Raw genomic sequence first — 24,374 nt, 5'->3', positions numbered from 1 at the left:
GTTTTGTTTTCGTCGCGCCTTATTTCCGAAAGCACAACTTGTTTGCACTGAAAATGACGATTCCGTGCTCGAACTATTTGATTTCATGTGGTTTTAACCTTGTTGCAGGAATTTAGTATGATGATGCTCCATGGGTTAAGTTTGGATGCAACCTAGAAATGTAATTAATGGTTGTGGTGGAAGTTTAAATCTTGTACCTAAGTATTATGTTGTAATTAAAGTATTTTGAATCTGCAAATAGTGGGCTCCAAGAATGTTCTTTTTTATTCTGTTAATTGTACATAGTAGGTTTTACCTATGTAGGGTGTATCTTATGACTTCATTCAGAACTACTCCAAGCATGTTTCAAACTCATTTGTCAATGTCTAGGATACCAAACTTGTTTAATAATATATACCGAAACAACTTTAGAAACAATACTAACAATAGTGAATTGAATTTGTGTATTTATATTAGTAAATTTATGAATTATGAATTATAAATTTATAAGTTTATAACATTATGATTTTAACTACTCTAACCGGTATGGTTAATTGTACTTCAAATTGAATTAACCATTAACTATAATTTAAAAAAATTCTTAATCATTAATCAAATCAAAATATTTCGATTAAAAATGACTAATTAAAAATTTTCAGTTTTATCGTTTAATTGTGTTTTTTCACCAAATTGTGTACACCCCTAATCAATGTCCAGAAACCTTGCTTATGAATTTCAAATATTCTCATGACCCAATTAACTTTTGTGCTTCAATTTCCCCAACTCAATTGGCTTTAGACTTGGAGTCCATTCCACCTACATATTTGGCAAATTACACAGTCCATAGTTGTGTAGACCATAGTCCAAAACGACGTCGGGTTGATGTTTAAAAAATTATGTTAGTCAATAACGACGTCTGTTTAGTCGTTATGATTTAGAAGATTTCAAATATTCTCATGAATTTCAAATATTCTCATGACCCAATTAACTCAGTTGCTTATTAAGTAAGATTTGAAGATTCTTAAAACAATCATAATTGTCGGGTTTAATGGATCTACAGTTGATTTTTTTTTTTTTTTTTTAAATTTTGCTCTCAAAATCTTCTATACTACAAAAGTACAAAGGCTTGTTATTATGGAATATGTTAATATTGATATAGATACCTTCGAAGATGTCAATTGCCTAAAGGAATTATTGTGTTTTTCTCATACATCTCTAAAAGCACAAATTATATGCATGAAAAATGACTTGTGAAATGTTCCCGTGCGGTTGAATGCTTCCCGTGCGGTTGTGCCGTTATTAATGTGCGTGAGATTTGTACTCAATGTGCGTGAGTGTTGTGTCTAATGTGCCTGAGATTTGTACTTAATGTGCGTGAATGTGTAAAATGCAGCAGAAAATATGGATATCAGCTTCTTCTTCCCCATCCCCAGTACCTGCACTCTGTGAGTTGCTTCAGAATAACTTCGATTATTGGGTTGCTCATAATGTGGTATGGAATATGCTGGCCTGTGCTTATTCGACATCTGAGATGGTTGCTGATGCTCTTTTTGTTCTATCCAAGATGAAAGATTTGAATCTTCAAGTTTCAATAACGACATATAATAGTGTGTTGCTCTGCTTTACTGATGTTTACAATGAAATAAAAGCTTCCCAAAGTGAATACACAAATTCTATCCTTATCAATGGTCTATGCAGACCGATCTTGGTGCGAGAATCTGGAACTTCTGTTGTTTGCTTCAATTCCAGATTGTTGAAAATTCTCTTATTACTCACACACATTAAGCACAAATCTCACGCATATTAAGCACAATACTCTGACACATTAAGTACAAAACTCACGCATATTAACATGACGCACATTAAGGACAAATCTCAAGCATATTGAGCATAACACTCACGCACATTAAGTATAAACCTCACGCACATTAATTCACCGCATGGGAAGCAACAAATGCACCTGATCCCTTCCCTATATATATATATATATATATATATATATATATATATATATATATATATATATGTAATTTTGGTTTGTACCAAAATAGGTTGGAATTAATTTTCTACAAATTAAAATCCATTTTCAAATATATATATATATATATATATATATATATATATATATATATATATATATATATATATATATATATATATATTGTGTATCGATTTATTCACCAATATATATATTGTGTATCGATTTATTCACCAATATCTAACAAAATGTAGGTCGTGTGAAAAAAAAATTGTGCGACCCACGTCTCTAAATTAACGGCGTTGTATCTTCTTAAATGAGAGACGATGTCGTTTTGGACTGTGGCCCACAGAGCTGTGTGGACAACAGTCCAAGCAATAACGATTGCACAGGTTTAAACCAAGACGAGAATTGAGGAGCAATCATCATTTGAACCCAACAAGATGAATAGCATTCCGGTTCCCTTCGGTTATCGTAACTGGCAAAGGCCCAAGCCAAACATCAGAGGATAGGGGTTCCGTAACCGGCAAGTGATTAAGTTGTACGAGTCAAGTGTTTCATGTAGAGAGAAGCTTACCTTTGTTTTGCAGTTGCTTGAAAAAATTCCTCCAACCTATGCAAGCTGAATATTGCGGCATCAGATGGTGTAAGGCACGAAACCTTTGGACTATAAATTTGGCAATCATATATGATTGTTTTCTTTTCAATTCCTTGTTAATTCATCACGACTGTGTTGTAGCTATGTTCTTGTGATATAACAATGGGGTACAAGACTTTTGAAGGATCTAAACACTTGCATTATTAAGTAAGCTTTGAAGATTCTTAACACAATCATAATTGTCGGGTTTAATGGATCTACAGTTGATTTTATTTTATTTTAAATTTTTTTGTATAAATTTTGCTCTCAAAATCTTCTATACTACAAAGGCTTGTTATTATGGAATATGTTAATACTGATATAGATACCTCTGAAGATGTCAATTGCCTAAAGGAATTGTTGTGTTTTTCTCGTACATCTCTAAAATAACAAATTGTATGCATGGGAAAATGACTCCGCGCTCAAATTATTTGATTACATATGCTTTTAACCTTGTAGGGATTTAGTATGATGAAACTTCATAGAATCATAGGTTCAATTTGGCTGTAAAGGATGCACCTTGTATAGACTTCTAAGAATGTTCTTCTTTTTGCTAATAATGTTAATTGTACAAGATTTTACATATGCTTATGTTTCTTATTATTTCATTTAGAACTACCTAAGCACATTTCAAACTCATTTGTGAATTGTACGATAACAAAGTTTAATAATTTTCAGAACAACTTTACAAATGACTTAACAATAGTAAATTTATATATTTACGATAGTGAATTTATGTATTTAGGGTGTGTGTGATTCATAGGTAAATGAAAATCAAAATCATAGTTAGTGTCTGGTTGACAATTTTATATAAAACCATGATTAGTAACATTTTGAAACTTAGAGAAGAAGAACTAAAAAGAATGAAGATGCATTTGCTAGTCCAAAGGCTATATTTTCATTTAAAAATGGAAGAATAACATGAAAGGACATTTTTGCCCTTCATTTACACGGTGCAAACTGAGCAAATTAATGGCTGGATCACGGTTGATAATATTTTAAAACTCGAAAGATCACCGTTGATAACATTTTGAAACTCGGAGGGAGGATCATGGATGGTCACTTTTAAAGTTTAGAACTATAAGTAGCAAAACCATCATATTCGGACGACCCCAGATAATATAAATAAATAAATATGTAAATATATATATAAGGTAAAATCTAGATACAAAAAATATAAGGTAAAATATCTAAAACTAAAATGAAATCCCTAGACTCTAGTTCAACACTCTGTCTCTCCACCGCGATTCTCCACTCTCCACTCAGCTCCACCGGCGGCCGGCCTTAATCTTCTCTGTCTGGCGTATGCTACTCTGCCCCGTTTCCCTTCGGCTTTCCTAACCCGCAAAGGCCCAGACCAAACATCAGAGGTGAGGGTTTCTGTCACTTTTCCCCAATCTCTGTTTTCTCCCCAACTTTTAGCTTCCTAGTTCCTAATTTCCTTTCTATTTACGAAATATGGAATCCTGCAGTTGAAGAACAGAACGATTTTAGGTTCCGATTTCGACCGACGCCTCATTGTTCTTTCAATTTAATGGCTCGGCGACTCAAACCCGTACCGGATGCAAGTACGGATTTAATAAGTGAGCTTCCGGTAGAGGTAATGAACATAATTTTGGGGCGTTTGTCCCCTCGAGACGCCGCCAGAACTGCTATGCTCTCAACGCACTGGAATGATGTTTGGTTGCAGCATGGGCGGCTTACGTTCAATAGGGAATTCTTCCAAAGTGTCGAACAGTGCTATGATGATGAAGGTAGAACCCTTGTGAACATAATCAATAATATCCTCTTTTTTCCGTTCTGGGCCGGTTAAGAAATTTACTCTACAGATTTCATGTGATGATCCTACGCCACAGCAGTCTGATTTTGATAAGTGGTGTCTTCTTCTGTCAAGAAATGGTGTGAGGAACTTAACATATCTTTAGCGAATAGTTATGTGGAGGAATATAAGCTGCCATTTTGTTTACTCTCTTGTAGGACAATTAAGCAACTGATAGTCTGTGGTCCCTTTATTGATTTGCCTGTAAATGCTTGTGGTATATTTTCCAATGTCACTTCATTAGCTTTCTACAATGTTGAATTTAACTGTAGTGGTAGTGGAATTGCCTCTAGTATTAGTATTCCTAAACTTGAGAAGCTGGCTTTCGGACGTTGTCGAGGGATCCATAAGTTTGAGATCAGTCCTCCAAAGCTTGAAATGTTGTCCGTTATTCATTTTATGGACGGGGTTGAGTCGAGATGGTTGGCGCCACATTTGAAAGCCATTAAGACTCTTTGGTTGTGTGGCTTTTCGTTGTCGGTGAGAATCTAACTCATTTTACTTTATGCAAATGCATGGATAGATATAATTCTTTATCTTTGGCTTGTTAATGTTCTTGTGGTGGCTAATTTTGTTTCTTTTTTTCCTATTTTTCAAGGGTATGGATGTATCTGTGTTTCCAACTGCAATAAATTTGCAAGTGATGAAGCTATATCAGTTAAGTTTTGGTTTTTGGAAGCACTGCGTCGTTGCAATGCAATTGCTTCAAAAATGCCCCAACCTATGTGAACTACGGATTATTGCAATTAAGGTAGAGTATATATTTGGTAATCTTGTATGATTCTTCTTGTTTTGATTTTTCAAATGTCTCATAGTTGTGCTTGTTTTTCATTTTTTCTTGAGTTATAGTCCCGTGGGAAGGATGACAAAGAAGCTTCAAGGCTTTTGGAGGATCCAGACAGTGGCTTTGTTATTCAGGAGCTGAAGATGCTTAAAACGATCAAGATTGAATTATTCAGTGATTTCGCACTCGAAATGCTTTTTATGAAAATGCTGCTCTCAAAATCCCCTGCGCTAGAGAGAGTTGTTATTGTGAAGTTTTGCGGTATGAATGCCTCCGAGGTGAGAAAAATCCAAAGGGAGTTGGAGTGCTTCCCTCGTGCATCTCCAAACGCACAAATTGTCTGTGCGGGCGATTACTATGCATCTATGCATGATGACTAGTTGGATACCCATGGTTTTACCCTTTTCGAACCTTAGTATGGTTAATCTCCATGGGTTCTATTTGGGTGCAGCTTAGAAATGTAAGCAAAGGTTGTGTTGGAAGTTGACATGTTTTCTAAGTTGTTCAACATGATCGATGTATTTGTAATCAGCAATCAGCGAGCATTGTGGGCAATTAAGAATGTTTCTAAATTTGCTTTTGTTAATAAATTACTTCAATTATGTTGTTTTTTTTTTTTTTTTTTTGTTTGTGCGTAAATTATTTCATCTAACAATGTTAAGTGAGGCATTTGATAGTCAGAAAAATTCCTTCCATAGATAAGCCAATTACTAATTTACTAGTCATTAAAGCATTTTCATATAAATGAGAGGTTCTCTAAGCATAACATCATCAAAAGAATGATTAATAGATCAAAACATAATGAAGATGCAACTTCTCCCGTGTAAGGCGGAAGCATGTAATAAAAACAAATGTGCATTTTATCAACTTCTTTTTGCGTGTCAGAACGTTACAAGTTATCAATGTCATACAATGGACTATTATTATCCTCCATAGCCGGATGTGCCTTGTTATCATTAAGACTCAAATTTCCGAATAGGTCCATTGTGCTACATACCCAACAAATGGGCACATGTATTTGAGTTGTTTAAGACTGGACCAAATATCTCTCAATCCAGTGGACAATACAACATTCTAGCATCTTTTGACAACAATTCCAAAATATTTTCAAGAATCTCTATCAGAAGTTCACTAATTCTATCTCTCTCCGACATAATTTAGATAACTCTAACATATATGCTAATTAAAGAGCAAATACATTAAAATTAAAACATAATCTTTAAATTGGTGGACATGGTAATAGTAGTTAAGTAAAATAGAAATAAGAGCAATAACTTACCAACTACCATGTAGTATGATGACATCTCAGTTATCATTCTAAATGGATGATCATAGGTTCAAATCTCGGTGATAGGGTCTTAGATTCTTAATACTACCTTGTAAGAAATTATGAGTATTTAACAAAAAAAAGAAAAAACAATAACTCAAAATCTGAATTGAAATTATATTGCTTAAATACTAAATTTCTAAAATATGAGTTCAAAACCAACAAATGAGTAGAAAGTTAGCATTCAAATTGTGTAAACCCTATCATTCAATCCCAATATGTAAAACTCTAAACTTTTTTGCATTATAAAATGACAATATTTATGTTATTTTAGTACATTTTAGTACTATTGACTCTATTACAAGGTAATATATATTCTATACTTTCTTTATTTATTGCAGTTCAAAGAGTCAATACCCCACTGAGATTTGATCCTGTGACTTTCTCTCAAGGAGAGGATGTGACAATATTTATGGTATTTTAGTTCATTAGAAAACTAAAATAAATAAAAAGAATCACTGTACAAAAATCTAAATCTTAATATAATATGATGGCTTGCACTTTATTTGGAAGCAATTAATTAAGGTTCTTTGCTTGGATTACCGCAGCTTGTTCTTGGTGAGAATCGCTCTTCCTTCATATAGTATTCAGAGATTAAATACTCATTTCCTTCTGGTTTGTTAGAATTTTGGCTCATAATTTTTAAAATAGTGTGTTGCGAATTGAAGGATTTAGTGGCGTTTTTTTACAACCACAAGTATTAGTGGGAAACTTATTTTGCGACAGTCTTTGACTGCATTTAGTGACGATTCATCATGAACCACAACTAATATTTACTTAGGCTATGTTTGGCAAACCTAGCTGAAAAGCTATAAGCTAGGAGCTGAAAGCTGAAAAGCTATAAGCTTGGAGCTGAAAGCTGAAAATTAAAGGAGCTGAAAGCTGAAAAGCTATAAGCTTGGAGCTAAAAACTGAAGAGCTGTTAAGCTAGCGGTTATGACTGAAAGTGTTTGGTAAAATTAGCTTTTTGATAAGTTGGTAAATGTAAAAAGACTAAAAAGGGCATCTTCATAAAACTTAAATTAGTTTGTTTACGTATTAAAATTTAACATTTTGTCTTTAAAGAAAAAACATTTTGAAATAAAACTATTAGCATAATCATGATCTAACATCTCATAATGAAGTAGCGATATTGTTGCAAATCTCATAATAATAATAATAATAATAATGATGATGATGATGATGATGATGATGATGATGATGATGATATTATTATTATTATTATTATTATTATTATTATTATTATTATTATTATTATTTGTGGTGAAAGTTGTGGATAAAGGAGAAGAGAAAATGGTTTTAATTGGGAAGGGTAAATTATGTCATTTCTTTAAAATAATAAGGAAAAAGATGGAAAAAAAAAATTAGGAAACTAGGAGCTTATTTTGAAACGCTACCTAAGGTAGCGTTCCAAAATAAGCTCTTATTTTAAGCTAGGAGCTTATTTTGAGAACATTACCAAACAGAGCTTATAGTTTATTAGTAGTTTAAAATAAGCTATAAATTCCTATATAAGCTCTGCCAAACAGAGCCTTAATATTAACCTTAAACATCAATGACGGTTAAAAAGTGTCGCTTGTAAAAAAAATACTTTCAGATTTTAGTGTTATTAGTAGCGATTTTATAACTATTGCTAAAATATATTTTCATTTTTTTCTTACTATTTTCTTATTTAAAAATTATTGATCATAATTGCTACTAAATTTTGTATAGTATTTTTTGTTATATATTTTTGTAATTGTCATCAAATTACTTTTTGACGTAAATCTTCCAAACACAAATAAATACACGTTTAATTTAAAAAAACCAATGTAACTTATATTGCCAAAGACTAATATTTAACGATAATCAAGGAAGTTTATATATTAAAAAAAAATTTCACTTTTGGTTTTATGACTATTGAGATCTTGTTAATTTCAATCCACAACTTTAAAAACTAACAATTTAGTACCCTAACTATGCAATTTTTAACATATTTGATCCACCAAGCCAAATTTCACCGGAAAGTTGTAATCCATTTTAAATTATATAATAATAGGGTAAAATCGATCATTCTAAGTTTTAAAAATAGGAAAGTTGAGACTTGAGCTAGCTATTAAACCCATTTTTTGTCTCTGCATTCTGGAAGAAGGAATAGTTACGCAGTACGCACAACGCAGAGCAAAGCAACGAGGAAGAGAAGAAGGAAGAGAAAGAGGAAGACACACACACCATTCTCCATCTACTCGTCCTGGGTATGACTAATTCCTATTTGTCTTGTTCTTCTAACGATGGTAGTGTTTACTATGGATTTGGAGAAAGGTTTTCAATTATCCACTGTAGATGTGGTGAGCAACTGGAAATTCAAACTTCATGGATAAATGAAAATCAAGTTGTAGATTTTGACAATGCTCTGGTGGTATTGTAAGTTTTTTTTTTTTTTAATAAAAACCATTAAACTTTATTAAAAATTTTTTTATTACACAATATTTTAGTACTTTTTAATATTTCTTTTTAAATTACAATATTCTTTATTATAGATATTTCATTTGTAAAATAAAAAATTTGATTTTAACATGTTTGTGTAGGGAAAATATGAACAATGTACCACAATTGAAGATGACTTATATTTAAGGAAGAAGGTATCAATGATCTATTTTGCATATGAAATGCTAAAATTGAAAAGTCATAAACAATAAAGATAATAAAATTATAAAATATCGATGTACTAAGTAAAATTTGAATAGAGTAATAATTTGCTAGATGGGTTCTAAACAATCAAGTCACCGCTTCGGAAAGCTTCCAAAGATTTATTGATGCTGCCGAAAAGGGGGAAAGACTTGCAAGTCATTTTGTACCCGCATCCTATGCACCATAGCCGAGAGGACCAATTGTTGAGCTCATTCGGCCAACAACATCTAGAGGAGCATCTCGAGGAGAATCTAGTAGAGGTCGTGGTGGAAGCATGACCGACTATCTCATGGGTACACATGCTAGTTCAAGCTTAACCCCACAAGGTGTTTCACAGTCCACGCCAATTGCACCACTGCCGAAACCAATTGCAACTAAGATGCAAAAGTTGCAAGAGCTACAAACCGAGTTTGGATATCGAAGTGAGCAAATGTGTGATGGCCGATCCTTTGATGAGTGCATTGTAACATTTTCCTAATTACATTATTATAATATTAAGTCAACTTTATAATAATTAAGGTAATATGTTATGTGGTGCAATTCTTCCATACATACTCCTATCAATTAAGGTAATATTTGATTGTAAAAGATAAGGAGTGTGATTAGGAAGGGATTCAGTTACCATATTGATGGCATATGGTTATTATATAAAGAGTCCTTAATAGTCCTCTCACTACTTAACATTCATTCCTCATACACCATCCAGAGAGGGTTGAGAAAGTGAGAGAAACATATACTGTTACTCTGCCGCAGCAGTCCCGTGTCTATACAACCTTCATCAATCGGAAGCTATGGCTGGAGGTTAGTACTTAGTACTTAAATAAAGATCCTGTCACGTATTTAAGTTCCTACGTGATTAATATGCTTACAGTTGGTATCAGTTGCCTGTATAATCTCTGCCTAGCTTAAGTGTTTTTTGATTGCATATGTTAGATATTCATACTTGAATAATTATATGCAATTGTTTGGACTGCTGAAATTTTTTTTTTCCGCATTAAGTATCTTTTATTTTATGTTTAAATCAATTGGATAAAGGCTATTTTACGGAAGATTAAATATAAATACAAATAAAAATGGTTGGATTTTTATTTTTTTTCTTGCTGTCTTCCTGGTGGTTCGGCCAGATAAAGAAAGAAGAAGATGATGAAGAACTTTGGCTGGGTCTGGCCCAATTTGGGCAGACCTGGATTAAAAAAAAAAAAAGGCATGTTTGGTTTGGGCTTGCTTAAGTATTATTTGTTCATCATATTTAGACTTCTTCTTATTAAAATTATCCAATTGATTTTGCCTAAAGTCAATATTAAATTATTATTCATTTTTTTGAACAAATTATTAAGTGTTAAATTTGTTTGAATATTAATTTAATATTGAATTTTCAGATTTAAATTGTATTAAGTGTTACAATTTATTTATGGAGTATGAGTAATTGATATGCATAATCTAAGCATGCCTTATATGTTTATTGCCATAACTATTTTACTGTTATAATTATGTCTTTAGAAATGCATGCTCTTTTAAGGACTAATTTAGAGCCTTTTAGGTATGATTTAAATGCCTTTTAAGCATGATTTGGTGCCTTTTAGGTAAATTAGTGCCTTTTAAGAATAGATTGCGCATATCATTATTTACTCATCAATTATTACTCCACTCGTGCTTAAAGTTCTTAAAGCACATAAAGTACATAAAAATTATAGTTTACCCTATTAAAGCCTTATCCATAGGTGTATCCAATCTTATAGATCTCACAAACAATTTTACTTCAAACATGAGAACACATGACTTAGGGAAGTTTCTTGGGGAGGAATACTAGTTCTATGGCCTTGGCTTAAAAGCCTTGTTGCTACTAGTCCTCTTGCGACGTTACTCTGTCTAAGGAGTTGGTATTTAACCGAGTTTATCTCGACCAACTTTCCTGGGAGTATACCTAATGATTGTCTATCATGTGTTGGTTTAATATGTTTGCTAGGCTTTAAATTCTCGTTTTGCCAAGTGATTACAATTTTTGTAATTAAAGAGTAGCCACAGCATCTTTAATTGCCTAAATTGTCTTTTTAGTTTAAATCACATTGAGAATAGGCAATACCTTTGTAATTCATTCTACGTAATATTGCAAGATTTAGCCCACATGCAATTTTGTTGTATTTGTAGGATGAATTAGGATTAAATACTAAACTATGATCATAATTTGCCCACAGGGATTATGAATCGGCATATAGTTTGGTAGTTTTATCATTAAGGGTGGAAAAACCAAATCAAAATCCGTACCCATTCCGTTTCCACTATTCAGCTTTGATAGATTTATTTTGCGTAAAAATTTAGCCCACATGCAATTTTTATGGCATTCAAGTCTATCTCTTGCATAACTTACATTGGTAATAATATGCACATCAGTCTTTCTCTATCTATGTGCCTCGGAAAAATCTAACCAAGCTTTTATTATACTTTACAGAACCTCAAATCTCAACTCAAAAGACAATAATGATTGACGTTCCTATGCTAAGCGATGATAATCACCAAGAGTGGAAAGACGTTGTTCTCCTACACTTAGGGTTGTTAGAGATGGATTTCCCCTATTCACAATAAAGAGCCTGCTCCTATCACTAATGATAGCTCTGAGGCTGACAAGAAATTTCATTCACAATGGATTAGATCTAATCGGTTGTGTGTGTATTTCATTAAGACACGAATCCCAAGAAGCATTCGTGGGTCAATTGAGCATTGTGATAAAGTCGAACCCTTGTTCAAAGCTATTGATGACCAATTTGCTACATCCAATAAAGCTTTGGCAAGTACTCTAATCATGAAGTTTGTTGGTCTTCGTCTTTCCACTATTAAGGGCACGCGCAAACACATCATGCAAGTAAGGGATATTGCGGCTCAACTGAATAAGTTGGACATAATTTTGCCAGATACCTTTGTTGTGCACTTTGCACTTAACACCCTCCCTCAACACTATAGCCCTTTTAAGATCTCCTATAACACACATAAGGACAAATGGTCTATCAATGACTTGATAACCATGTGTGCACAAGAGGAACATAGGCTTATTGAAGAGGTTGGGGAGAGCGCAATGTTGGCCACAACAAACCCCAAAGGAAAATCTGGGAACCCCAAGGGATTCACTGCAAAAGCAAAGGGAAAATTGACCCCAAAAGCTGATATTAAGAAGGTACAAAAGTGTTTCTTCTGTAAAAAGAAAAGACACATGAAGAAAGATTGTACCAAATTCAAGAAGTGGATGTCTGATAAGGGTAATATTTCCCCCTTCTTTATATATTCTTAATCTAATATATCAGATGTTAATACTAATTCTTGATGGATTGATTCTGGTTCACCAATCCACATTGCAAATTCTTTGCAGAACATGCAGAATCTAAGGCAGCCGACGGGAACTGAGTGAAGCATCTTATCTGGAAACAAGATTGCATCACTAGTTGAAGCTGTTGAAATTTGCGACTTAGTTTTTTGAATAATGTTTTGTTTTGACATTAGGTGAGACCTTTTATGTTCCTAGTTTTCGAGGAATTTAATTTCAGTTTCAAGACTTGTACCCTTTTGGATTTACATTCGAATTTAATCACAAGTATTTCAAATTATTCAATAATTCCACTTGTGTTTGTGATGGTACATTGTCTGATGGTCTCTATCGTCTTAACTTAAAGAATGATTTAAATCATAATTCTTTACATGTTCAAAACGGAACCAAACGATGTAGTATTAACGAAAATTCATTCACAAATATTTCATCACCATCATTAATGATTTATGAAGATCTACCTATGTTAATTTTCTTCTATAATAAGCATGAAACATTGGATGCCTTTAAATTATTTAAGGCTGAAGTTAAATCCAATGTAACAAGAAAATACAAATAGTTAGATCTGATGTGGGTGGTGAATACTATGGTAGATACACTGAAAATGGACAAACACCAGGTCCCTTTGTAAAGTTTCTTCAAGAGCATGGGATTATTTCCCAATACACCATGCCTGGGTCTTCGGACTAAAACGGTGTTGCTGGATGAAGGAACTAGACCCTTTGAATATGGTGTGGAGTATGCAAAGTAAATCTTGCCTTCCAAAATCGTTGTGGGGTGAAACACTTAAGACGGAAACGTATATATTAAACCGTTTTCCAACCAAGGTTGTCCTTAAGATACCATTTGAGTTCTTCAAAGGTTGGAAACCGAGTTTGCAACATATGCGTATTTAGGGATGTCCGTCTGAGGGGAGGATATATAACCCGCACGAAAAGAAGCTTGACCCAAGGACTATTAGTGCTTTCTTTATTGGATATGCACAATCTTCTAAGGGTTATAGGTTTTATTGTCCATCTCATACTACAAGGATACTGGAATCAAGGGACGCTAAGTTTCTTGAAGATGACTTGATCAGTGGGAGAGATTGATTAAAGGACTTAGTTCCTTCATTCGATCATAATGGCTCTCAACCTTCTACGTCATCTAATGGGGTTGTAATTATACGCAATGTTCCTTCGGTCCCACTTGCGATTATACAACCTACTGTTAAGATTCCACCAACTGTTAAGACTCAACCTTTGGAAGAATCACTTCAGGACTTATAGCAATTTCCTGAACTAGATTCTAAACTTATGGTTGAACCAATTCAGGATTTACAAAATTCTGAACCCCGATACAGACTAAACCAATCCAAGGACTGCCCCCAGTTTTTGAAGAGGTAGTTGCACCACAACCTTTGCAAGGTGATGGAGGTTCAACATTAAGACGGTCTACTCGGTTGAAAAGATCAACAGTACCTAGTTATTACGTTTCGTATCTACAAGAATCTGACATTGGAGTCGAAAATGATCCTAAGATGTTTTCTCAAGCCACTAAATGAGCCCAATCCGACTTATGGTATAAAGCCATGAAATAAATTCCATGAAGTGCAATGGGGTTCGGGAACTTGTTGAATTGCCTTATGGTTTGTAAATTGGTTTTTAAAACCAAAAGAGATTCATTAGGCAATATTGATAGATACAAAGCCCGACTTGTTGTGAAGGGATTTACTCAAAAGGAAGGAATTGATTACAAGGAAATGTTCTCCCTTGTATTAACGAAAGATTCACTTCGAGTCATTTTAGAATTAGTTGCACATTTTGAGTTACAACAAATAGATGTGAAAACTGTGTTTCCTAATGGTGATCTAGAAGAAGAAGTTTATAGGTTTCTCTTCTAGGGGTGGTGAGAATTTATTTTGTAAGCTTAAGAATCCATATACGGTCTAAAACAAGCTTCCCATCAATGGTATATCAAGTTCGATGGGGTTATTTCTTCATTTGGTTTTGTTGAAAATCCTCTTGACCATTGTATATACCGGAAGGTGAGTGGGAGTAAAATATGCTTTCTTGTTTTATATGTGGATGACATTTTGCTTGCCACCAATGACAATGAGATGTTTCTTATGTGAAACAATTTCTCTTGAGGAGAGTTTTGAGGTATCTAAAAGGAACTAAGAGTCACGTGCTTGGGTTTAGGCAGACGGACATCCTAGATGTTGTCGGTTATTCTGATACGGACTTCGCTGGTTATGTTGATTCTCGAAGATCAACTTTAGGGTACATTTTTTATTATGGCCGGTGGGGCTATCTCATGGAGAAGTGTTAAACAGTCTTTAATAACTACTTCTACCATGGAAGCCGAGTTCGTTTCCTGTTACGAGGCCACTTCATAAGGTGAGTATATTATTACATCTACTATCTACTTATATATACTAATAAGAGCCAAACAAAGTTAGGCCTATAATGGTAAAAAATATGGTCGTCAAATTATTAATTCAAATAAATGGTTTAGATTGTTCAGATTTTAATTTTTCCTTGAGATTTCCTAATTTATCTTTAATTATATGATTATCCGTTAACTTTCCCGTTAAATATTATCTTTTTCGTTAATTCACCGTTAACATTGCCTAAAAATCCTTATAAAATTCTAATATTAAAGTCTTAAGAACTCTGATCTAACCCACAATTTTGTTAATGATATATTTCTATATATTAATTTTTTTCTACAAAAAAGAAAAATTAAAAATAAACTTAATTTTTTTATTGAAAACAAAATAAACTTAATTAAAAAAAAATAGAATAACGTGCCATGGTATATGACTATATGGTATACCCGTTATTATCAATAACATATCTTTATCTATCTGGATTTGATAGTTCCCACGTTTACATGCGAGTGAAATTTTGCATACATCATCTTTAATCTATATCAAGTCTTTCTAACGTGTTGCATGTTTTGAATCTCTCTTTGAGCACCGCACAATCAAGCATAACACTTTACCGTTACATATTCCGCTGTGCACACTCTAAGTTGTTTAACTTGTTTATACTTGTTATTTAGAGTTGAAATTACCAAAGTGTTGTGTGTTTAAGAAAAGTTTGAAAAGTTAGAGAAGTCTATTAATCCCCTCGAGACTTCTCGCCACCCATTCGGGACCAACACATGTATCAATTTTAGTCCTTGACTATTAACATTTTCAAATTTGGTGCATAACTATTTAAGTTGTATCACATTTGGTCCTGCTGTTAAATTTCCGACCAAGTCACCAGTGACCGACTAATTTATTTATTTTTTATTTAAAAAATTATTTTTTAAGTTAAAAACCTTTAAAAAAAAAAAAAAGAAGTCCGGCCACCCTCCTACCCTCCTCCTTCGTCTCCGGCAGAGACGATGGATGAGGGTGGCCGGCATTTTTTTTTTTTTTAATTTTATTTTGTTTTATTTTTATTTTTATGTTTTTAAATTTAAAATTTATTAAAATAATTTTTAAAATAAAAATTAAATAAATTAGTTGGTCACCGGTGACTTCGCTAGAAATTTGGTCAAAAAATTTAACGCCAAGACGAAATGTGATACAAATTGAATAGTCATGCACCTAATTTAAAAATGTTTATAGTCAAGGACTAAATGTAATACAAGTTGAGTAATTATGCACCTAATTTGATAATTTTAATAATCAAGGACTAAAATTGACTCATGTATTCTTGTCGAGGGACTAAAAATGATATGTTCTAAAAGAATTGTATATATACAAGTGCAAACTCACTTTTTTTTTTTGACAATAGTGCAAACTCACTTCTTTCTCCAATGTGAGAAAAAGGTTTCATCAAAGTCTTCCAATTTTTTTCAACTCAAATGGTTCTTGAAAATCAATTTCCTATTCACATATTATTATCCGTTTTGACTATATTATATATTAAATTAAAGCTCTTACTTTGGAAAACTTAAGTCCACTTAGATCAGAGCCAAATTCAAAGTGGATCCACTCAAAACATGCCCGAAAATAGTCATTTCACATGTCAAAAATAACTACTTTTTCGACATAATAATTGTAAGTGTACAAAGTTAGTACACATTAAAACTTATGTTTGCTAATTTATTTTATTTTATTTTTAATAGATTTAAGTTAGGCTAAGCTTTTGGAACATTTCCTATCATATGATATTTATTTGAGTGGCTATCAATTATTGGTTACATGAGAAAGGAAAGTCAGCAGAACTTGTATTTGGTGGATGCTCATTATGAGGATTTCAAAATTAAAAGAGTGGTTGTGGTTCTTCGAAGCAAATGGCATGCTATTAATATAGATCAAGCTGGTTGAGTAAGTATTACTATAAAAGGAAGGCATCCCATTATGGAAACTGACGAATTGAGAACTGCCAAATTGAGAGAGAGGAAATTCTATACAGTGCTATCTTCTTAATCTATTTTATTACATTGCTCTATGTGGGTTTTATTCTGAGTTGTACTGTTTGTACCTGGGTTAGTTGAAACTTCACTTGAAGATTGTTAAGACATACACGGTTAAGTTCTAAGTAGGTGTTAGGAAAGGTTGTGGTAGTAACGGTTGATAGTCATTTGTACTTACCTCTTGTAAAACTCCTTGGTGAACATCTATAGTGGATTGGGCAGACGTGGGTTGCCCCGCAGATGTAGGAGAAGCGCTCCAAACTGCGTAACAATTTATTGTGTACTTGATTTATTTTTTGTACTTAATTATCGTTATTTATTATTGATAAATGACTAAATTAATGAATATGATTATAACTTAATATAAAATCAAGTTAGTATCATCTTGCATTCAAGATTCACGGCACACTTACAATGATCTATGGTAAGAAAATGTAATAGGAAAGTATAGAACTATTTTCTAAGAACACTTTACAAGGCATTGGCTCATATTAAGAATAAAAAGTTATAAGTTAAAAAATAAAAGTTAAATTAGATGATTATATATATTGGAGTTATGAGTGTTTGGTAAACTTGTTAATTAATTAGTAATTTATTGTGTGTTTTTATTATTTAGTTACACTTTTATTAGGATGTAAATTTGTTAGATTAAAGGATTAGTTTTGAAATTTACAAAAATTAATAATGATTCTGTATTTTGCGATTTTAATTTTCATCTTCATCTCTTAAAATTTTAAATATATATTTAATTAATTAGTAAAATGAATATCAATTAATTATTAAAAAAAGTTGTTTGACAAAACAATTGACAACGTTTATTTGATAAAAGAGTGACAATGCATATTTAAAAAAAATGGAAATACTTTTTTTTTTTTTAGCATTTAATCTATTTTGTGTTATGTGAAAATTTCAAAAGTAATGTTTGACGTCGATCAAATTCATATAATTATATATTTCATACATTATTGCACATAATATAATTAAAAATAATTATCAACAATAATCAACACAATCATGTATAGTATGTATAATGATATTGAACTGTTGGTACTAATAATGTCGACTGACATGATAAATTTGTTCTATAACTTCGGCTCTTCAACTCAAGTTTTTTGGCTCTGTCCCTACTTTCAGGTCATTGTTACAGACTTACCGCCAGTTTGTTCACTGGAAAATATTTGAAAGGAAATGGAATTCAAATTCCATGGAAAACAAATTACCAGAAAAATAGATTTTATTGTTTGGTTAGTGGAAAACAAATTAGTGGGAATATGAATTCCATTTGTTTGGTTGAATATGGAATGGTAAGAAATTATGAATAAAAGACCAATATGCCCTTATCAATAATATATACATGTGTAATTAATAAACTTTGATGAGGGTAAAATAGTCCAATTTTGTTAATACTTTCTTCCCAAATCCTTTGGAAAACAAAATACCAATCTTTTGTTAAGATTTTGTTTTCCTTCACTTTTAAAAAGCCAAATTTCAATAAAAAAATATTTTCTATGCAACGAAACAACATAAAACAATATTTTTCTCCTATTTTAAAAAAATATTTTTCATGAAAAATATTTTCCATCCCACCAAACACTCCCTTATAATTGATTCGAATGATAGTAACTCGTCTATCTAATTAATGAAGAGACGAACGTATTGGTAGAAAATTTCTTGAAATTGTTGCCATCGAATCAGGAGATGGCAGAATTGGACGTCCAAGAAGACTTGTTGGCAAGAATGACTTATTCTCCACGCTCATATATACAAAAATGTTTAGCAGCGGCGAGTTCTCAACGTCATAAAAAAAAAAAAAATTATATGAATGAAAGAAAGCTTTTAGATTATACCATTCAAACACCTTTAAAAAATTGTATATATATTAATACAAATTTATTGGTGCAAACTCGCTTCCTTCTTCAATGTGAGACAAAAATTTCGTCAAAGCCTTTTCAATTTAAATGGTTATACTTTGAGAATCAATTTTTCATTCATATATTATCCGTTTTGAGTATATTATACGTTGAATTAAAGCTCTCACTCAAGAAAATCGAGTCCACTTAGATCCGATCTAAATAGAAAGTAGACCCCACTCAAAATTATGCTTGAAATAGTCATTTCACATGCTAAAAATGAGTTAATACCCAGTATAGTCCTCGACTATAGTGGTTTTACTCAATTTAGTCCTAAATGACATGTTCTGCTCAATTTAGTCACCGACTTTAATGGTTTTACACAATTTAGTCCTTTGTTAAAAATTCTGTTAGTTGATGGTTAGAATTGTGGTCCTAACAGTAATTTCTCATCCTTCATCCCATTTGAGATTTTTCTTCCCCTTATTAAGATCCACACAGAAATACAAATCTTCATACCCAAATCCAATTAAAAAGGCTATTTAATTAAAAAAAAAAAACATTTTAGGCAAATATTTATTTATTTAGGATTGAAGTTGATTTAGGGGTGAAGATCTCCATTTATGCGTTGAACTTAATAATGGAAAGAAGAAGGAATCATCCGAAATGAGGTAAAGATGATAAATTATCATTAGGACACTATTTCTAACATCCAACTAACAGAATTTTTAACAAAAGGATTAAACTGTGTAAAACAATTAAAGTCGAGAATTCAATTGAGCACAAAAAAGTCATTTAGAACTAAATTGAGTAAAATTACTATAGTTAAAGACTATATTAGGTATTAACTCTGCTAAAAATAACTAATTTTCCAACATATTGATCCTTTTGTAAGAAAATGTAATAGGAAAGTATAGAAATATTTTCTAAGAACACTTTACAAGGCATTGGCTAATATTAAGAATAAAAAGTTAGAAGTTAAAAAATAAAAGTTAAATTAGATGATTATATATATTGGAATTACGAGTGTTTGTTAAACTTGTTAAGTAAGCTGCTAAATATAAAATGACAATAAAGAATATCTACCTGAAGTAAAACATGTGGATTAAGGTTTTAATTTTCTCCAATTGTTCTCAATTTCTCATGCCAGCACTTGAACAACCATATGCTCAATGGACTGAATAGTAGAGAGTGCTCCATTGTGTGACACAAAAGTTGAAATAGTTGGGATTCGTCTCTCCCTCCATTGGCGCCAATCATCAATATATGATGGATGGTCGGGACCAATGCTTCTAAGTTAGCACTCTTTGAAATGATTCAGGATATTCTCAATTTCACGCAAAAGGATAGCTACTTCACAAACATTTTTCACCATTTGCTTTATGGCATTGTAACATCACTTGGTAGTTATTAGATGCGGCAAATTGGTAAGACGATGAGAATATAATTGTGTTGTATTCCGTGATAATGTCTGAGAGTACATGGAGCGAATATATAGAGATGCGAGATAGAATCCTAGTCTAACACGAATAATATAGTTCTAGTCTAATATGGATAATAGTCCTAATACTCACCCTCAAGCACAAGGTTGGTCAGCCAAAACATTGAGCTTACAACGGAGTAAATTAAAACGTACAGACGAAAGAGACTTAGTAAAAATATCCGCTATCTGATATTTGGTAGAAATAAAATTGACTTATAATTCATTCTTCGCGACTTTATCACGAACAAAGTGGTAGTCGATCTCAATGTGCTTGGTGTGAGCATGAAACACCGGATTAGCACACAGATAAGTAGCTCCCAGATTGTCACACCAGAGTTTGGGCACAGCAGGTGGCGCAAACCCGATTTCCTTCATCAGAGAGACGAGCCAAGTAACCTCTGTAGAGACATCAGCCAGTCCTTTGTATTCAGCCTCAGTTGAGGAACGAGCCACAGTACGTTGTTTTCGACAAACCCATGAGACAAGATTGGTCCCAAAAAATACAGCAAAACCGCTAGTAGATTTTCGATCATCAGGATTGCCAGCCCAATCCGAATCAGAATATGCATGAATATCTAGAGAATGAGAAGAAGTAATCTTAAGACCAAGATGTAGTGTCCCATTTACATACCGTAACACCCTCTTGAGAGCCGCCCAATCCGCAGTAGAGGGAGAGTGCATGTGCTGACACAAACGATTGACTGCATAGGAAATATCAGGCCGAGTTATCGTAAGATATTGCAGAGCACCTGTAAAGCTGCGATACTGAGTGAGATCAGCATACGGTACCACGACATTAGTCTCGGCCTTCGCGGTTGAAACCGGAGTAGCCACGGGCTTGCAATCAACCATACCTGCCCGTTTTAGAATATCCTTCATGTGCCGTTGTTGAGACAGAAGCATGCCATCAGACAACGGAACGGTCTCAATACCCAGAAAGAATGAGGGCACACCCATATCACGAACTTTAAACTTAAGAGCCAACTTGTCAATAAGAGCAGTCACATGAGCCGGATCAGAACCCATAACCAAAATATCATCCACATAAACCAGAAAATATAGACGAGTATTGCCATGTGAATATATAAATAGAGAGACATCCTTCTCGGAAGGTGAGAAACCAGCAGAAACCAGAAATCATGCAAACGAGTGAACCAAGCACGGGGAGCTTGCTTAAGCCTATACAAAGAACGTTGAAGGAGACAAACGTGCCCGGGCATCGTTTTGTCTTCATAGCCAGGGGGCTGACGCATATAAACTGTCTCAGCGAGATTGCCGTTTAGGAAAGCATTGCGTATGTCTAGCTGTCGAATAGTCCATCCACGAGAAATAGCTAGGGATAAGAGAAGACGTACCGTAGTCGGTTTAACAACGGGACTAAAGGTCTCAAAGAAATCCTCACCGACAATCTGATTTAATCCCTTGGCAACTAACCGAGCCTTTTAATGCTCAATCGAACCATCAGCCTTTCTCTTGGTTCTAAACACCCACTTACATCCAACTACATTCATACCTGATTTAAAGGGAACAAGCCTCCATGTATTGTTGTGCACCAAGGCATTAAATTCCAAATCCATTGCATCCCGCCATTTAGGAAATTTAACCTCTTGAGCAAAACATGTAGGTTCTGGAGTAACAGCAGTAGCAGATAAAGCAACATGATCGTGTGGTCCCAAATTTCTCGTATTCATTCCATGAGAGCGAACGGGTGAGAGCGCGGGACGAGACCGACCATGAGGCCAGCCTCTTGGCCGAGGAGCTGGCTGGTCCGTGACTGTTCGCTCGGACTCGGTCACGGGCTCGACAGTAGCAGCCTGCTGGCGGTCGTGGTCAGAAGCGGATATGGGCGCGGCAGGAGGGTCATGAGCCGTGACAATAGTTGGACCACCACCAGAAACAATTGGTGCAACACCCCACGGCTCCGGGCGTGGTTTTGGAACCTGCGAATCCACAGAAGCAACAAAAGGAAAGACAGCCTCATCGAATCGCACATGGCGACAGATAAAAACCTTGTTAGTGTTAGTGTCTAAACAACGATAGCCACGAAAAGATGGAGGATATCCTAGAAAAACACAAGGGGATGACCGAAACCGTAGTTTGTTGCGATTATAGGGACGCAGATTTGGAAAGCATAAACACCCAAAAACACGCAGATATGAATAAGATGGAGGAGACCGATGCAAGAGATAATGAGGAGATTTATCAGATAAGACAGGAGTGGGCATTTTATTGATTAGATAAACCGCAGTTTCAAAAGCATAATCCCAAAAACGAGACGGAACAGAGGATTGAGCCATTAATGCTAGTCCCGTTTCAACAACATGCCTATGCTTACATTCTACCCTGCCATTTTGTTCATGAGTATACGCACAGGATTGCCTATGACGAATACCTAAGGATGCAAGAGTGGAACCAAGCTTTTATATTCTCCCCCTAAATCAGATTGAAAAGAAATAATCTTGCGAGAAAAGGAACGTTTAACTAGTGACCGAAACTTATCAAATATAGCATACAAATCAGATTTAGCACGCATGAGATAATACCATATATAACGAGTGTAATCATCCACAAACAACACAAAATATTTAAAGCCAGACGCAAAAAGTAATGGCGCAGGGCCCCAAATATCTGAATAAATTAATTCCAAAGGATGCGTACTAGTAGTTTCGATACGAGACAAAGGAAAACGAGAATATTTTCCTAATTGACAAGAGGAAGAGACATTGGGAAGATCACTAGAATTAAATGTACCAACAGACGAAGACGCTAAAATTTTACGTAATACTCGAGAATGAGGATGCCCCAACCGCATGTGCCAAACGTAAGAGGACCGTGCAGCAACAAATGCAGCAGGGGAAGCAGAAGACGCAGGCCATGTGTAGAGACCCCCAGACGCATGTCCCTTAAAAAGAACCTTCTTGGTCAAAATGTCTATCACATAGAAACAAAGAGGGTGAAACTCAAAGAAAACATTATTGTCCTTTACAAAACGCTGGACAGATAACAGAGAAGAAGAGAGACCAGGGACATGCAAAACATCATGTAACTTAAAAGACATAGAATCAGTGGCTAACGAAGCAGAACCAACATTAACAATAGGCAAACCTGTACCATTGCCGACTCGCAGAGTCTCCGGGCCATCATAACTTGTCGCAGAAGTCATCAAAGAGGAATCACGCGTAGCATGATTTGTAGCACCAGTGTCAGGGAACCACTGATGAGGACCGTTGGAATCACCATTATCACCAGAGACGGCCACATTAGCCTGAAAACCCGGAGCCCCTGAATAACGCCGAAAACAGTTGGCTCATGTGTGACCAAATCGGTTACAAATTTGACACGGATCATCATAGCGCCAAAAACAATTGGCTCCCGTGTGACCAAAACGGTTACAAATTTGATACGGATCATCATAATGCCGAACACAATTGGCTCCCGTGTGGCCAAAACCTTTACAAATTTGACACGAATCATCAATGTCACGTCGTTGACCGGACCGCTTCTCATACGGTGTATCTTGGTTTGATGCCATCGGCTACTGCTACGAAGTGAGGAACATGGATGTTGGAAAAGAAAACCCTGGCTAACTGATACCAGATGAGAATATAATTGTGTTGTATTCAGTGATAATGTCTGAGAGTACAGGGAGCGAATATATAGAGATGCTAGATAGAATCCTAGTCTAAAACGAATAATATAGTCCTAGTCTAATATGGATAATAGAGTCCTAATAAAGACAAGCCGTCAATATGTATGCAATCATGCAAATTAACTTTCAAAGAATCTATCCAGGTTGCTGGCACTCATCATTTTCATAGCATAGCAAATAGAGCCGTCAATATGTCCCGCCCCCTCATAGGTACGGGGTGGGTTTCGAAAATCGCATCCCGCCAAGGAGCGGGACTTTATGGCCCGCGGGCTACCCGCCACATTTTAAAAAAATAATATATATATATATATATATATATAATATTTTACTGTCCCGAGAAAATTTTGTATGGCGCAGTCGGAAAAATAAATTTGCAAAAAATACTTCCTGAACTCTTTTTTGCTTGAATTTATTTTTGGAGAACCTACACTTATATATCTTGATATCCATAAAAAGTTTGGGTTGAAAACATGTTCCAATAATCACA

The 24,374-nt window shown here is 34.2% G+C and overlaps 1 protein-coding gene and 1 long non-coding RNA gene across 2 annotated transcripts; one reads left to right on the top strand and one right to left on the bottom strand.

Annotated features, from left to right (window-relative positions):
- The first annotated feature begins 3,796 nt into the window (after positions 1–3,796).
- On the top strand, positions 3,797–5,679 carry LOC109156380 (F-box/FBD/LRR-repeat protein At1g13570-like). Its single transcript, XM_019304226.1, has 6 exons — positions 3,797–3,964; positions 4,067–4,348; positions 4,424–4,467; positions 4,572–4,893; positions 5,012–5,164; positions 5,263–5,679. The coding sequence occupies exons 2-6, from the start codon at positions 4,268–4,270 to the stop codon at positions 5,575–5,577; spliced, it is 915 nt and encodes a 304-aa protein (XP_019159771.1). The 5' UTR covers positions 3,797–3,964; positions 4,067–4,267; the 3' UTR covers positions 5,578–5,679.
- Positions 5,680–5,777: 98 nt separating this feature from the next.
- On the bottom strand, positions 5,778–18,374 carry LOC109156385. The gene is made up of 3 exons (XR_002050013.1): positions 18,277–18,374; positions 17,360–17,365; positions 5,778–5,790 (listed from the first exon to the last, which is right to left on the bottom strand). It is a non-coding gene; the product is annotated as an uncharacterized LOC109156385 (long non-coding RNA).
- Between the last annotated feature and the right edge of the window lie 6,000 nt (positions 18,375–24,374).

The sequence above is a fragment of the Ipomoea nil genome, unplaced genomic scaffold, assembly GCF_001879475.1.
Source record: "Ipomoea nil cultivar Tokyo-kokei standard unplaced genomic scaffold, Asagao_1.1 scaffold2705, whole genome shotgun sequence".
Classification (NCBI taxonomy): domain Eukaryota; kingdom Viridiplantae; phylum Streptophyta; class Magnoliopsida; order Solanales; family Convolvulaceae; genus Ipomoea; species Ipomoea nil.
Note: the sequence above shows the minus strand (reverse complement) of the source record. Positions and strands in the feature narration are given on the sequence as shown.

Excerpts from the sequence above, each read along its gene's own strand:
- LOC109156380 (XM_019304226.1), top strand. The coding sequence starts at position 4,268 with ATGATGTTTGGTTGCAGCATGGGCGGCTTACGTTCAATAGGGAATTCT. Across the intron at positions 4,468-4,571 it reads CAGCAGTCTGATTTTGATAA|GACAATTAAGCAACTGATAG; the intron begins GTGGTGTCTTCT and ends ACTCTCTTGTAG. Across the intron at positions 5,165-5,262 it reads TACGGATTATTGCAATTAAG|TCCCGTGGGAAGGATGACAA; the intron begins GTAGAGTATATA and ends CTTGAGTTATAG.